We start from the raw sequence: 12,757 nt of genomic DNA, 5'->3' as shown, positions 1-12,757 counted from the left end.
AAAGCTACAGGCACTGCTTCAGCCCAGCAAACCTGTGGGGTTTTGGTTTTTGGTTTGTTTTTGTTGGGGGGGGCGGTGTTTTTGGTGGTGGTGTTTTGGTTTTTGTTTTTTTTTTTTGGGGGGGTGGGGGGGTGTTTTTGTTTTTTTCAGTTAAGGGTAGATCTAAAATGGTTACTTCATAATATAATCGAACAAATACAAGAAGTCACTTAGAAACTATCAGGTTATTCAATCTCTCACCTCTAACACATCAATAATTTGGCTAGGCAAACATCAGAAAAACATGCAAGTTTGTCTTCACACTTTTGTGTTTTGTGGCTACTTCATTGGAATACAGATATAAAAGATTATGCCATCTTGTCTGTACCTTTGGTTAAAAAAACTTGAACACACATTCATCTCAAAAGAAAAAAAAAATCTACAAATATCCTTATGGGCTTGTGTTGTCCTTAACAGAAAACAAAAACCATGTTAAAAGATACATACACATATATGGAAAAAGTGTAATGTCTGAAAAGGCAGGTTTATCAAGCCATCAACTGTTAACACTCCCAACAAAAGCATACTCTGTATATAATGAAAAACATCAACCAAACTTCAGTTAAAGGGTAGAGTTCATGGCTCTTTTCAGACATCTGGCATGAAGTGTATTATGTTGCTTACCAGTATTCAGAAACTTGTTAGAGAAGAAGTTGCCTTAAAAATTACACTGAAGTTGATGGGAACTTTGGCAGGTATGCAAGTAACAAAATGTTTTAGTTACCTGAACATGAAAAAATACAAGACCCATCACTACAGGTTAAACTTGAGTACTACTTCAAAACAAAGCTGTAAACAGAGAACAGGTGCAGGGGGAAAGCTTTTATAAGACAAACAGTGCCTACCAATGGGGGAGAACAGCAGGAAATTCGTTCCAGATTTTTTAGAGAAAACTTAAACTTGTAGTGGTAAAATTAGCATTGGGTAACAAAAATAACTTCTTCAAAATTGGTCTTCCTTTAGATTACAACTGCTTACTTTTGTTTTATTGAAAAAACCCAATTACATGCAACACCCGGCACTATATAAAAAACCCTGACAGTTAGTTAAATACACAGAAGCTCAAAGACAAATAAGTGGAATATCTGCATTAAAACAAAATGCTGACAAATGTTCCTACTCAGCATTTTGAATTCATTGCTCAAATATACACCAAGCTTTGCTTAAAGGCGTGTTGTTACCAGCCTTGTTTGTTTTCCTCTCCTTGAAGCTGCAAAACATAAGGCCTTCAATACTGCATGGAAAACCATTCTTATCTAATGCTTTTAAAGCCTTCTTTTACCTTACATTTTATCCTTGAGCTTGGGAAAAAAAACCACAACACACAAAAAAAACCCCACACAACTTCCCCCAAAACCACCCCACAGAAGAAACAAGAGACACAAACAACAAATGACCCCATACAATTATTGTACCATTCCCACCTTCCCACCTCTGAGCAAAGGTCAAGCAAAGGCTGTGGAGACAAGGAAAGTAACATGTGATGGTATTTCAGATATCACAAGGATTTTTAAAAAATCATTAATGAAGCAGAAGCACACCCAGTTCAGTAGATATTGAATATCAGGGAACTCAGAAGATAAATGTTTTGCTTTCAGAGATAAAAATGTAAATAAATATTTACATATAAACCAAAAATCTACAGAAACTTGATTAAAAAAAATTCTGGGGTATCCTTATAACAGAAAAGAGAGAAACTCCTTGTCTGTGGTGAAGACTCATAGTCAGCATTGTTCTACTGCAGCATGAGCCACTGATGTCTGTCAGTTCTTTGCACAGCTTCTGCAGGGTTCCCACAAAGTCCAGAGGATTACAAGGACAAGTTTCACATACATCATTCTCCTGCAGCTAGCCTTCCTGCATGTAGTTTCTTTCAAACTTTATTGTGAAGAGAAGCCAAACTCAATTCAACAGCAGTTAGTCTTGTCTCCAGAGCCTTTAATACAGCATCTGCCTGTAAAGTAAACAGGGAAAGGTATTTGGTTAGAAACAGAACTTGGCAATAGAAAGAGCAAATGTAGATGTTGGTTAAGTGCTCGAATTTGATCATGCATCATCTATTCTATTTGACTCTGCTCCTGCAACTTTCATAGCTTGAAAATTCACTCAATTCAAACATTAACTCTCCATGCTTTCTCAAATCTATAATAGTCTTCAACCTTGGTAAGTGCCAGATACACATATTCAGCTTTTGCTAGACAACTGTCAGCTTTCATAGCTGACTTCATCACTCTATTTGCTTCCAACTGACTGCTACCTGCAATCAGAAGTTTTCAGTAGAGCAAAATGTCAACTTCATTAATATTTTAATCCAAAGTTAGAGCAAAAGCATCCAGTCAGTTTATATGAAAGACAGAAGACACAACTAAAAGTTAAGTGAAAATCTGAAGTGAACCAGAACTAGAAAGAAACAATTTCTAGTTACCAAGAAAAACAGACAGTTATCTAAAGCTGTGCTTGATAAACAGAACATGCTAATTACCATTAAAACTGAAGGAAAAGTTACTGAAAATCTTGCATAACACAAGTTACTAAGAGTGTGAAGTATGACAGCATATGTTAAAACCCACAGAATCAATCTGGATTAAATACAGGTATTAAGATGTCATAGAGGTGATCTGAACAAAGGACAATATGAGGTTAAATCTTACCCTTTGTACTGCCTCTTCCAAGACAGCTCGACTTTCAAGAGTTAAAGGTTCCTCATCAGTAAGAGCTTGCTTTTCTGAGGATCCTAGAATGTAACTGATATGCTACAGTTTAAATCATGCACTTTTCACTCTGAAGGCAAAAAAACCCAAATGTAGGACTCATCCATTGTCCTGGTTTTGGCTGGGATAGAGTTAGTTTTCTTCTTAGTAGCTGGTATAGTGCTATGTTTTGGGTTTAGTATGATACCAATATTGATAACAATTGAGAACAATTGTCATGGTGTGTTATGAGATTATTATTAATACACTAGCAAAGTGGAAGCATTACTCCAACAACAACAAAATATCTGTATTGGGTAATCTTGTAAACAAACTATATGGTTGACTAAAAAGATTTAAGTGCAGAATTACCAAGACACCACCACTTTATGAAAATTAGAACTCCAAGAGACATTCAGGAATTCTGGTGCTACAGGATACAGTGAAAACTTAAGCAGACACTGAGAACGACGCAGCACTAGCTGGGAGAAGCAGCCATCACCATTATTGTGCATGAAAATGCCATTTTGTTGCCATGCTAGTGTTTCAGAGAATTTTAGTGCCATGGAAAAAGCAAAGCATCATAGCTGTGGAAAGAGAAGAAAGACCCCATCCAGAGCAGGAAGGTAAACAACCACAGACACAGCAAAATAAACTGGAACATAAAAAAAGCAGAAACATTAAAACTAGCCTAGACAGAAGAAGGGTAACCTGTCACTGTTTACCAGAGTAATGCTTGGATAAAAGCATTCATGTGGAGACATAAATTCAGGATATAGTTATTGAAGAATATTTTAAAACCATTTTCAAGTGTTATAAAATAATTTAAATCAATACAATAGCACACACCTTCATTTTCTAGACAATTTTGATTGCAAGACAGTTAAGTGAGAGCCTCAAGCACATATCCAGTTTTAAGATTTGCTTTTGTCTACTTCAGCAAGGAAAAAAAAGCAGACTTGATCAGTACAGTGCAGATCTCACCTTAAGTTCTGCTTAAGCCCCTCTCCCCATGTTCTCTGCTGATATTTACCTCTAATACCTTAGAAACAGGCCTATTTGGTACTACCTATGACTACAGGGTCATTTTATGTTGTCTAAAGCAGAGCACACATGTAGTCTCTTACAGGCAAATGAGAAGGAACCCTCCTGTGTTGTGTATCTAGTGTTATTTTCCTGAGTGGCAAGCAATTTCTTACATAAAAGGCAGCCCTGGCATCTTCTTTACTCTAGTATTTGTTTAACATTACACGTATAATGTTTCTAACACTCCAGCACTACAATGCTAACAGCAGTAAACCAGAAAACCATTCTGGAACCAAATACAAGGAACCAAAGCTACTTCTAGACATGACAAAAATATTAATAGGAGCATCCTTCAATATGATGTCTGGAGGTTGAAGTTTCGCTGGCAGGCTTACCAATAAAAATTCTGCCTTTACCTTTCAATTGAGTCAACATTGAAACAGAACAAATCCCTCTTGTAATCAAGATGCTTTGGGGTGCATCTGTAGATGTTGCCAAGTGTCATTGAGCAGCCAGAGCAGAATAGTGTTTCAATCACGCTGTAAGTAAAATATGTAACATTTATTCAGAAAGAAAGAAAATAAACCACCTCTTCCCATCCCATTCTAAAAAAAAAAAAAAAGATTCATCCACTAAAGCAGGTTCACCCAGAGCAGATCACAAAGGAAGGCGTCCAAGGAGGTTTTGAATGTCTCCAGAGAAGGAGACTCCACAGCCTCTCTGGGCAGCCTGTTCCCGTGCTCTGTCACCCTCAAAGCAAAGAAGTTTCTTCTCATATTCAGATGGAACCTCCTGTGCTTCAGTCTGTGCCCCTTGCCCCTCATCCTATCGTTGGGCACCACTGAAAGGACATCGATGAGATCCCCTCTCAGCCTTCTCTTCTCCAGGCTGAACAGACCCAGCTCTCTCAGTCTCTCCTCATATAAAGGTGTTCTAGGCCGGCTGACCTCAGCAAAACTAGCATAGAAGCACTTTGTACAGATCGCCCAGAAGAAGCATTCCAGGCCTAGGTTCCTCAGCCCTGCTCAGGAGAACAGGGGCACTCCTGCCAGCAGCACCTGTCCGCCCGTCTATCAGCTTCTTCCTCAGCACCTTTCCCAGGGTCTCTCAGCTCCCTCAGGAAAGGAAAGGCCCCGGTGGGGTCCCCCGACCCTCAGGGCAGCATAGGGCCAGGCCTCACCATCCGCACTCGCCGGGCCGCTTGGAGATCTTCCGCTCCTCGTCCACCGAGACGCTGGCGGCCGCACCTGCGCAGAGAAAGGGAAGGGAGGGAGGTGACCCGCGGCGGTGGCCGCGCCAGGCGGGCTGGCCCGGGGGGGCCGGACTCACTGCGCAGCATGATGCAGTCCGCCTCGTCGTCGTTGGACACCCAGCTCAGCGTGTCACCCACCGGCCGCTTGCAGCCGCCGCAGAGAAACACCATGGGCAGCAGGTCGGTGTCCTCCTCTGCGCCCGCCTGTCGCCGCTGCTGCCCTCGCCCGTCGCCCACCTCCAGCAGCGAGAGGGAGGAGTCCAGCTCCTCCACCACGCCCGGCAGCGGGTACAACACGCCCGCCATCGCCTTCAAACTGCCCGCGCCGGAAGCGGAAGGAAAAGGAAAGCGACTCCCGCGCCGACAGTGACGGCACGCCCACCGCCCGCCGGGGCGGGAAATACCACTCGCCCCGCCCAGGAGGTGGGGCATGCAGTGCTTGTTGCCACGCCCACTGCGCACACGGAGGCCCCGCCCTCCAGCCGTTAGCGGCTGTGGTGGTCGTTGTGAGGCGGCGCGTGCTGCCTGGTGGTCGTTGTGAGGCGGCGCGTGCTGCCTGGCGGCCGTTGCCTGCCTGAGCAGGGGCGCGTCGGGGCCGGCGCGGGGAAGGTGGCGATGCGTGGGTTGAAAGCTGCCTTTGGCAGGCCTGGCGCTCTGTGTGCGGTGTTTGCGCACAGTGCTCCAAGTTCTAGGCGGCTCTATGCCGCCTCCTCTGTCGGCCCAGGGCTGGTGGCCTGAACGAGCAGCCCCGGCCTCCCCCTCTGCAGCACACCCCGGGGGCTTGTGGGGCGCGGCCAGGAGCGAGATGCGGGTCTGTTTCACATGGAGCGTGAGCAATTTGAGTTCTGTGAACCTCTGTGAAACGCCTGTGTGCGTGTTGGCCGAGGCACCTTCCACTGCTCTGCCAAACACCTTGCACTGCGTTGCTTTCATCTTGGGGGCCTCCCTTTCATCCATTGCCTTCAGGGTGGAACGAATTAAGGCATAGCAAAGCAAAATATGTGGTTATTCCAATACTTCCTGTATTTATGATGCATTTTATCAGGTCTTGGGCTACTTCTCTATGTCAAGAGAGATTCCGCTATGTCTTTCAGCCCAGCTGTTTTCAGTAGCTCCAGAGCACGCTGCATTGCTGTGAGTTCCTGAGAGGGAAAGGGTTTGTGATCCAGCTGGCACTTGTCCACCCTGTTCTCAGGTTACTTGACATCCACCTCAGATTAAAATATGCTGAGGGATAACATAATTGCCCACTAGGAAGTGAGGATTGCATTTTAGGCACTGCTGTTTCATATCTGTTTGTCATTAATATTCATTGCTGCTGAATGTTATTTAGTACCAAGGCAGTCCCTGAGCTGCGGGACCCCAGAGTGATTTACATAGGCATCAGTTACGCAATCTTTTTCTGAGGGCGCTGAAGTACAATGAAAAAAAGTGTTTGGTTGGAGTTCTGAGCTGGTTTAAAATGCACTACTGAAATGGCTAACAGAACAAACTCCTCTGAGTATTTCTGGTCGTATGAATATTATTGGGATTATATAGATCCAATTCCAGTAGATGGAAGCAAGTTGAAGGTTAATAAATGTAAGTATCGTAGAGTAGTCGGTGCTAATGTAGTACAGGAATAATGTTGCTTGTCTCACTGACTTTTGGGTTTTTTCCTTGCAATAGCGACCATGCCGGGTTGTATGTGCGTGGTTTGTATGGATGGGTGTCTGCCTTCCAGACTGACTGTGCTCTAATACCAGTTATTACTAATAGTGAAACTCTTTATCTTACAGTATTTGAAACTATAAGACTGCTGATACTAACTTATTTAGAGGACAATAGTTTTTTTTAGCCATTTGCTAAATAGAAATCTCATGACTGTAGTTTGGGTTGTTAGTTATCTGTATGCTGCTATCAGAAAAGTTGACTGAATGAGCAGACTTTTTCGTAAGACTATCGTGTTTTCATCTTGGGATGTAGGGCTTACATTAGGACTGACAAACATTTAAAGTGTTAGTAAAAGAAGTAGTTTTAAGTTTCCGCTAGCCAGCAACAACAAGCTGAAAACATACTGTGTTGCCTTTCCTCCTTTGATTTAGTGCTACTGAACAGTAAGATAAATTACGTAAATATACATTATCGTCAAAATACTTTATTGCCGTGGAAGCTGATTCTGCTGGGTTTAGAAGTTTATTTTGAAAATATATAATAGGAAATAACAGTTGCCACATTCACCCTGGGACAGTTACTTCTATTTCACACTTCGTTTTGCACAAGAGATAGCGGTGTCTTTTTATGGCTACTCAAAGTGGTAAGTAGTTTTGGTTTGGTTTGGTTTTTTTCCTAACATGTCTGGATCGCTTAGGTTTTGATAAGATAAAATGACAGCCATGTCATGAAGAATTAGCTTAACTGAGTGTAGTCAGATGGATTGAGGGACAGTGGGTAGGCAAGTTTGAGTCACTTCGGCTGTAGGCAGCGTTTTCCCTTAATTTCTGCCAAGTCTCTCCCTATGGTTGTGTCCTCGTTTGAGTGACAAAGCTACGGGCTTTACTGGTTGCTTTTCCCAAGGTTATTATAGTGATCCGGTCTGTAAGGAAATGTGATATTCTTTCAGAATATTTTCATGTCTCTCTAATTAACAGTGCAAGAAACTGTCTTCTCTGATAGTAAAGACTGAACTGGACAGTGCTGGGAGTTTGTGTGCTTCACTTGCCTTATGAGAGCAAGAATAAGAGAGCAGAAACTCTTATTCTGCACTGCCTCTAGAAAAGCTTTTCTGTCCACTCAGATGAGCCTAGGGTTTATTGCCTCCAAACTTAGAGCACCATGCCTTAAAGAAGAAGCCACATCTTTCCATATATACAATCTGAATACTGGAGAGCAACATTTGGTGCTGCTGAGGTCAGGCAGGTTATGAGCAGCTTCTCTAATTCTGTTAATTTTACAGTTAGGACAGATAATTGCCTCCAAATTCCACCAGGGAAACCCCGAACTGCTGAGTTAAGTCCCCTGCGTGTTGCTGGCTTAGCAAAAACCAGAGTTTAGGAATCTAACCCCTCCCCTCTTTCCTCATTAATGACATCTTTCTAACATTTGAGTTGCCTGATATTTAGTAGAGGTGGGGTTTCTTTTACAGCATTTCCCTCCGTGGCCATTTATAGAGTATTTCTCTTTACCCAGCTGCCTGTTTCCTAGAAATGGTGCTTCTGAGAAAAGATGCTCACCCTCTGTTAAATTTAATTGAAATTCATTGATAGTTTCATGGAGGAAATTAACACACACGTGTGTGAGTGCTTGTGAGTGATCTCATAAGCCTTGTTTCCATTTAAAAAAAACGGTAGACTAAACAAATCCCTTATTGATTTTTTTATTATTATCTGTTCTCCCCCTGCAAACAAGTGGAGAAGTCTGCTGCCTTTCAGAGCTTTTTATATTCTAAGGAGATGATTTATGCAATCATACTTCATGTTTATGCATCTGATCTGTTCCTACAGTAAATCCAACTCGTTGATCTAGTTACAAAGGAGTGCAGGCCTCAAAGATTTAAAATATCTGCAGGTTCTTCCAGCTGGTAGCTAAATAATGGAGGAAGAACATTGTGAGTGAAGATCTTTACTGACAAAAAGGCCATTGGGTGAGATCATGTCCTGTTGGACACCAAAGAAATCACCTCTGAGCTCAGCTTTGGGAAACAAATCTGCAGGAAACCAGGCTTCTGTATTTCAACTGCTCAGCTACCAGGCAAAAAAGAAAGATGCAAGCGTAGGGCTTGGGACACACTTTTTTCTCCCCTCAGCAGGTTAATGTTAAAGCAATTTGAGTTCCCTGGGGTGGGTGTTTGTGTAAGATATTTCTAGGCAGCTTGTTAAAATGGAGTTCTGCTCCATTATTTTTGTCTTTTAAAGAGCCCGCATTTGCTGTACCAATTTCTAAATTAAAAATGTTGGGTTCAGTTTTCTGATAGCCAGGGAAGTGGAACTGTTTGGCTTTGTTTGTTGTTTTGGTTTGGATTTTTTTTTTCTTCCTATAAAAATAAACATTTTCCCATGTCAACAGTCTAGGAGGGATGGAGACTGCGTCATCTTGGTACTTTTATTCTTCCTTCTCCAAATACCAGTGGGAGAACAGTGACAAGTTATAAAGAAAACACCAAGGGAAATTATTGCACAGCTTGTTAGTTTTTTCCTTGTTTTGAATAGAAGCAGTAGTCAAGCAATGCATATAGTTTGTTGGTTTTCCTGTCTTTGCATAATATTTACATTCTTATACCTTCAAAAGCCAGTATTGGGATCGTTGTCTTCATGTGCTTAGAAGTATGTAGATGAAATAAGTTCAGCAAGTCCTTGCCCTTTGTGCTGAAGATGAAATGTTATAATTTCCCCTCAGCCACAAACATTCCAAGTTTGGCAAAATGGCAAAAAGGGTACTGCCAGGATTCCAATAACTGCTATACTGATGTTCCAGAGGGCTTCTGCTGATTGACTGCAATGGGACCTGAGCGTTTGTTTAGGTGCATTGCTGTATCATGAAATGAATCACAAATGAATCATGTGGTCATCATAACCCCTGGGGTGGGATTATAGCTCCCTGATTCAATTTTGCTTTTTTTTTTTTTTTTACTTAATGTAAAACAGAGACCTGAATCTCTGCCCTTTCTTTCCTGTGTTATGTGGCCTGTCCCTGAAGCATTGTAAGACTGTATTTGTCTCATGAAAATTAATCTAAATCCAGTTACAGTGATGGTTTTACTTTCTCTTAATAGTGTTGTGCAGCTCTCTTCATTTTGTATAAAAATAATAAAAAACTTAATTGGCCCATGAACTAATAGGCTATTAAAAACATATGCACACAGACACAAAAGGTGACTGTAAAATTTAACAACAGAAAATTGTTAAAATATGTTATCCCAGTTTAAAAAAATCCTAACTGCACAACTTTAAAAAGTCAGGAAGTTTTTCTGTTTATCTCTCAAGACTTCCAACTCCCCCTGAGACCTGGAGCAGATTTGATTAGCTTCAGTGAACGCCATGAAGGCTACTTTTAAAAGATGAAACCAAAATAACTCAGATAGGGAATTCTATAAATCCAAGCTCTCAATTTCTATCCCAATGGCTGTGAGCACTTCAAAACTTGGAGCTTTTCAAAATATCCCTGGACCATGAGCTTGCTTGCCTTTTTTTTTTTTCCTTTTTTCTTTTTTTTTTTTCTTTTCTATTTTTCTTTTTCTAACAGGAGTCCCCTAATTCTCCCTTGAGGGGTTGGGGTTGCCCGGTAGCGCCACATTGCTTTTTCCCGTAATAAGTTTGGGAAAAGCAGCTCAGAATATTTACCCTCACATGCCAATTTACAATCCTCTGAATTAAAGCTAAGTAAAACTTTTTTTTTAACAGAGGAACAGAGGAAGAATAAAATAAGCTGACCCTCTACAATCTTATTTCTCAGTAGCCCAGCCAAAACTCAGCTTTCTGATAAGACTCCGGCTGGGTCAGCTCTAGTTTTAGGTTTAAAAGGGGCTGGAATCATTCCCCCTAATCTCTTTGTGGCTCTGATGACAGCACGTTCTGAACTTTTTCACAAAGAAACACCTAATCAAACATGTTTCAAAGAACACAATGTTTTCTGTCCTTTCAGATGGAAGATTTATTTTATCTTGGTCAATATTTGTCTCTGGAGCCAATGACCCTTCTTTTTCACTTCAGTCTAAGTGAGTAGCTGGTTATGAATTCAGGACGTTTCTTGACTTGTGTCCTGCAGAACACTGAACCTTTTCAAGGCTTTAACTGGGACGTTCACCACCATCACTCTAATCCCAGGAAGGAGCATTTTTGAAACAGTGACCAAATGTGCTACTGGGACAGGAGCAGATTCCTCCCATCTAACAGCAAGCCCAGAACTAAGGCAGGAATTTGCACAGCACCGTAGCCTTCATTCGTGAGAGAGTGACTCCCTTTTCTCCCCAGGCATTTCATACTCCCATTAGCTCTGGTCACCCAAATCTGGGGTCAGTTCATCTATTTATTTTTTTCCTTTTTTTTTTTAAAAAAAGTTTTCATCGGAGTCAGGGATAACAGCAGTGGCAGGGCCTTAGGCTGGTTTAAACCAATTGGGAACCCGTACATTAGCACTAGGAGTCCAGTTACTTGTTCTTTAAATAAACTGCTTAGTCCTAATAAAGTAGGGTGCATTTTGAATTATTTTACGATGATTGCAGAAGTATTGCAGCTGAACAGGGTAAGGTTCACATTCTTTTCCGCAGGACTGATGTGCTGTCACAGACACTTCTCAGCAAGATTTCCCTGTTATTTTTCTTGGTAGAAAATGTTTTCAAGGCTAGAATTCTCTCCTTAAAAGCATCATCGTAAAGACTGTGGTGGTTGTATGATTTTTTTTTTCACCTAAGAGCAGGACTTGGCTATGCACTGAGCAGTAGCATCTCGGGCATGAGTACCACACTGCTTACTACACTGTGATTTAGTAAAAGGAACCATATTCCCTGCAAAGAGATGAAAGTGTGAAAAGCATCCTAAGTGCTCGGTATTACCTTTTAAATATATGCACAGTGCTAGTCATCATTGCACTTACTAGATTTTTTTTTCCAGCCTCTCCCCCAGCCCTGGCTATACACTGTTAAAATGAACTGCTCGGAGTCCCTTAAGACATTTAACAAACTGGCACTCAGGTTCCTCTCTCTAAAAGGTTTAATTAAATTTAATTAGCTAAATTTAATTAATTAAATTACACACCTTTCTTAGAGATCATAAATTACATTGCTGTGTTTTATATTTGCTATGCTACCAGTGACAGAATTACTGTGTTGTGTCCACAGATTCTATTGTCATAGCCTTTTGGGTTGGGCTTGCTGCGTTTGTGACGTTTCTTTTCCTTATTTTACTATATATGTCCCGCTCTGGATCAACTCCAGTAAAGTAAGTACAACCAGAGATAAAGTAAGTATCGATCAGTGTGATAAAATAACCTACATGAAACATTCATTCACTGCTTCAAGTGATCCAGCAATTACATACATTGTTTGTAACTGCACACGGAGATGACACTTCTTATGTTATTATTCGGTTTGAGAGTCTCTCAGCCCATGGCTTTTCACTGTTTGTATTAATCACCTGGATAAAAATAAATCCGTAAGGGATGATATTTGCAGGTGACAGAAAGATGGGCGAATAGTAAACCACGAGGGCAGGGCAAAGCAGTCTGGACCGCTTGGTATGTTGACCAACAATGTGCATTTTACTTATGCCAGATATCCAGGTTGTGTATGATGGAAGTAAGAGTGTTTGTTTTACACACAGAATGGGAACGTACCTCTTGTAAACCACACCTGAGAAAGATGTAGGGGTCATGGTGATCAGGGAGGTGAACACAGGCTCCCAAAGCAATTCTGTAAGCCTTGATCAAACTAAGAGAAAATTTGTAAGTGAGATCAGGAAGGTAATAGCATGTGTGCAATTGCTTAGGTTGTCCCGAGAATGTTGTGCGTATGTTTGAATGCACTCTTTAAAAGAGGTTTTAAAGAAATTGGGAAGAATCGGGGGAAAAACTGATTTGAGTTCCAGAAACATATCCAGCAGTGAGAGAAGTAAACTCAAATAAATTAGTTTCTCTGTGAACTGTCTGCATCTTTTAGAACACTAGTGTCCAATTCGAGAGCCCCATGATAATTATATCATGGTAAAGTACCATACTAAAATGCAATGGATGGAAGCTGATGCTACACAAACCCAGATGTACCACATATTTTATGTGA

General features: G+C 41.3%; 2 protein-coding genes across 2 annotated transcripts; one reads left to right on the top strand and one right to left on the bottom strand.

Moving 5' to 3' along the window:
- Window positions 1-214: 214 nt before the first annotated feature.
- Window positions 215-5,313, bottom strand: MIS18A (MIS18 kinetochore protein A; the record flags this gene model as incomplete). Its single annotated transcript, XM_082065329.1, has 5 exons — window positions 215-1,993; window positions 2,691-2,784; window positions 4,172-4,294; window positions 4,936-5,002; window positions 5,085-5,313. The coding sequence occupies 5 exons, from the start codon at window positions 5,311-5,313 to the stop codon at window positions 1,913-1,915; spliced, it is 594 nt and encodes a 197-aa protein (XP_081921455.1). The 3' UTR covers window positions 215-1,912.
- A 309-nt stretch (window positions 5,314-5,622) lies between these two features.
- MRAP (melanocortin 2 receptor accessory protein) lies at window positions 5,623-11,925 on the top strand (the record flags this gene model as incomplete). The annotated part of the gene is made up of 3 exons (XM_082076408.1): window positions 5,623-5,626; window positions 6,460-6,588; window positions 11,822-11,925. 3 exons carry the CDS (start codon window positions 5,623-5,625, stop codon window positions 11,923-11,925), a joined length of 237 nt encoding a protein of 78 aa, XP_081932534.1.
- Window positions 11,926-12,757: the final 832 nt, after the last annotated feature.

The sequence above is a fragment of the Streptopelia decaocto genome (assembly GCF_964273445.1).
Source record: "Streptopelia decaocto genome assembly, chromosome: 1".
NCBI lineage: Eukaryota > Metazoa > Chordata > Aves > Columbiformes > Columbidae > Streptopelia > Streptopelia decaocto.
Note: the sequence above shows the minus strand (reverse complement) of the source record. Positions and strands in the feature narration are given on the sequence as shown.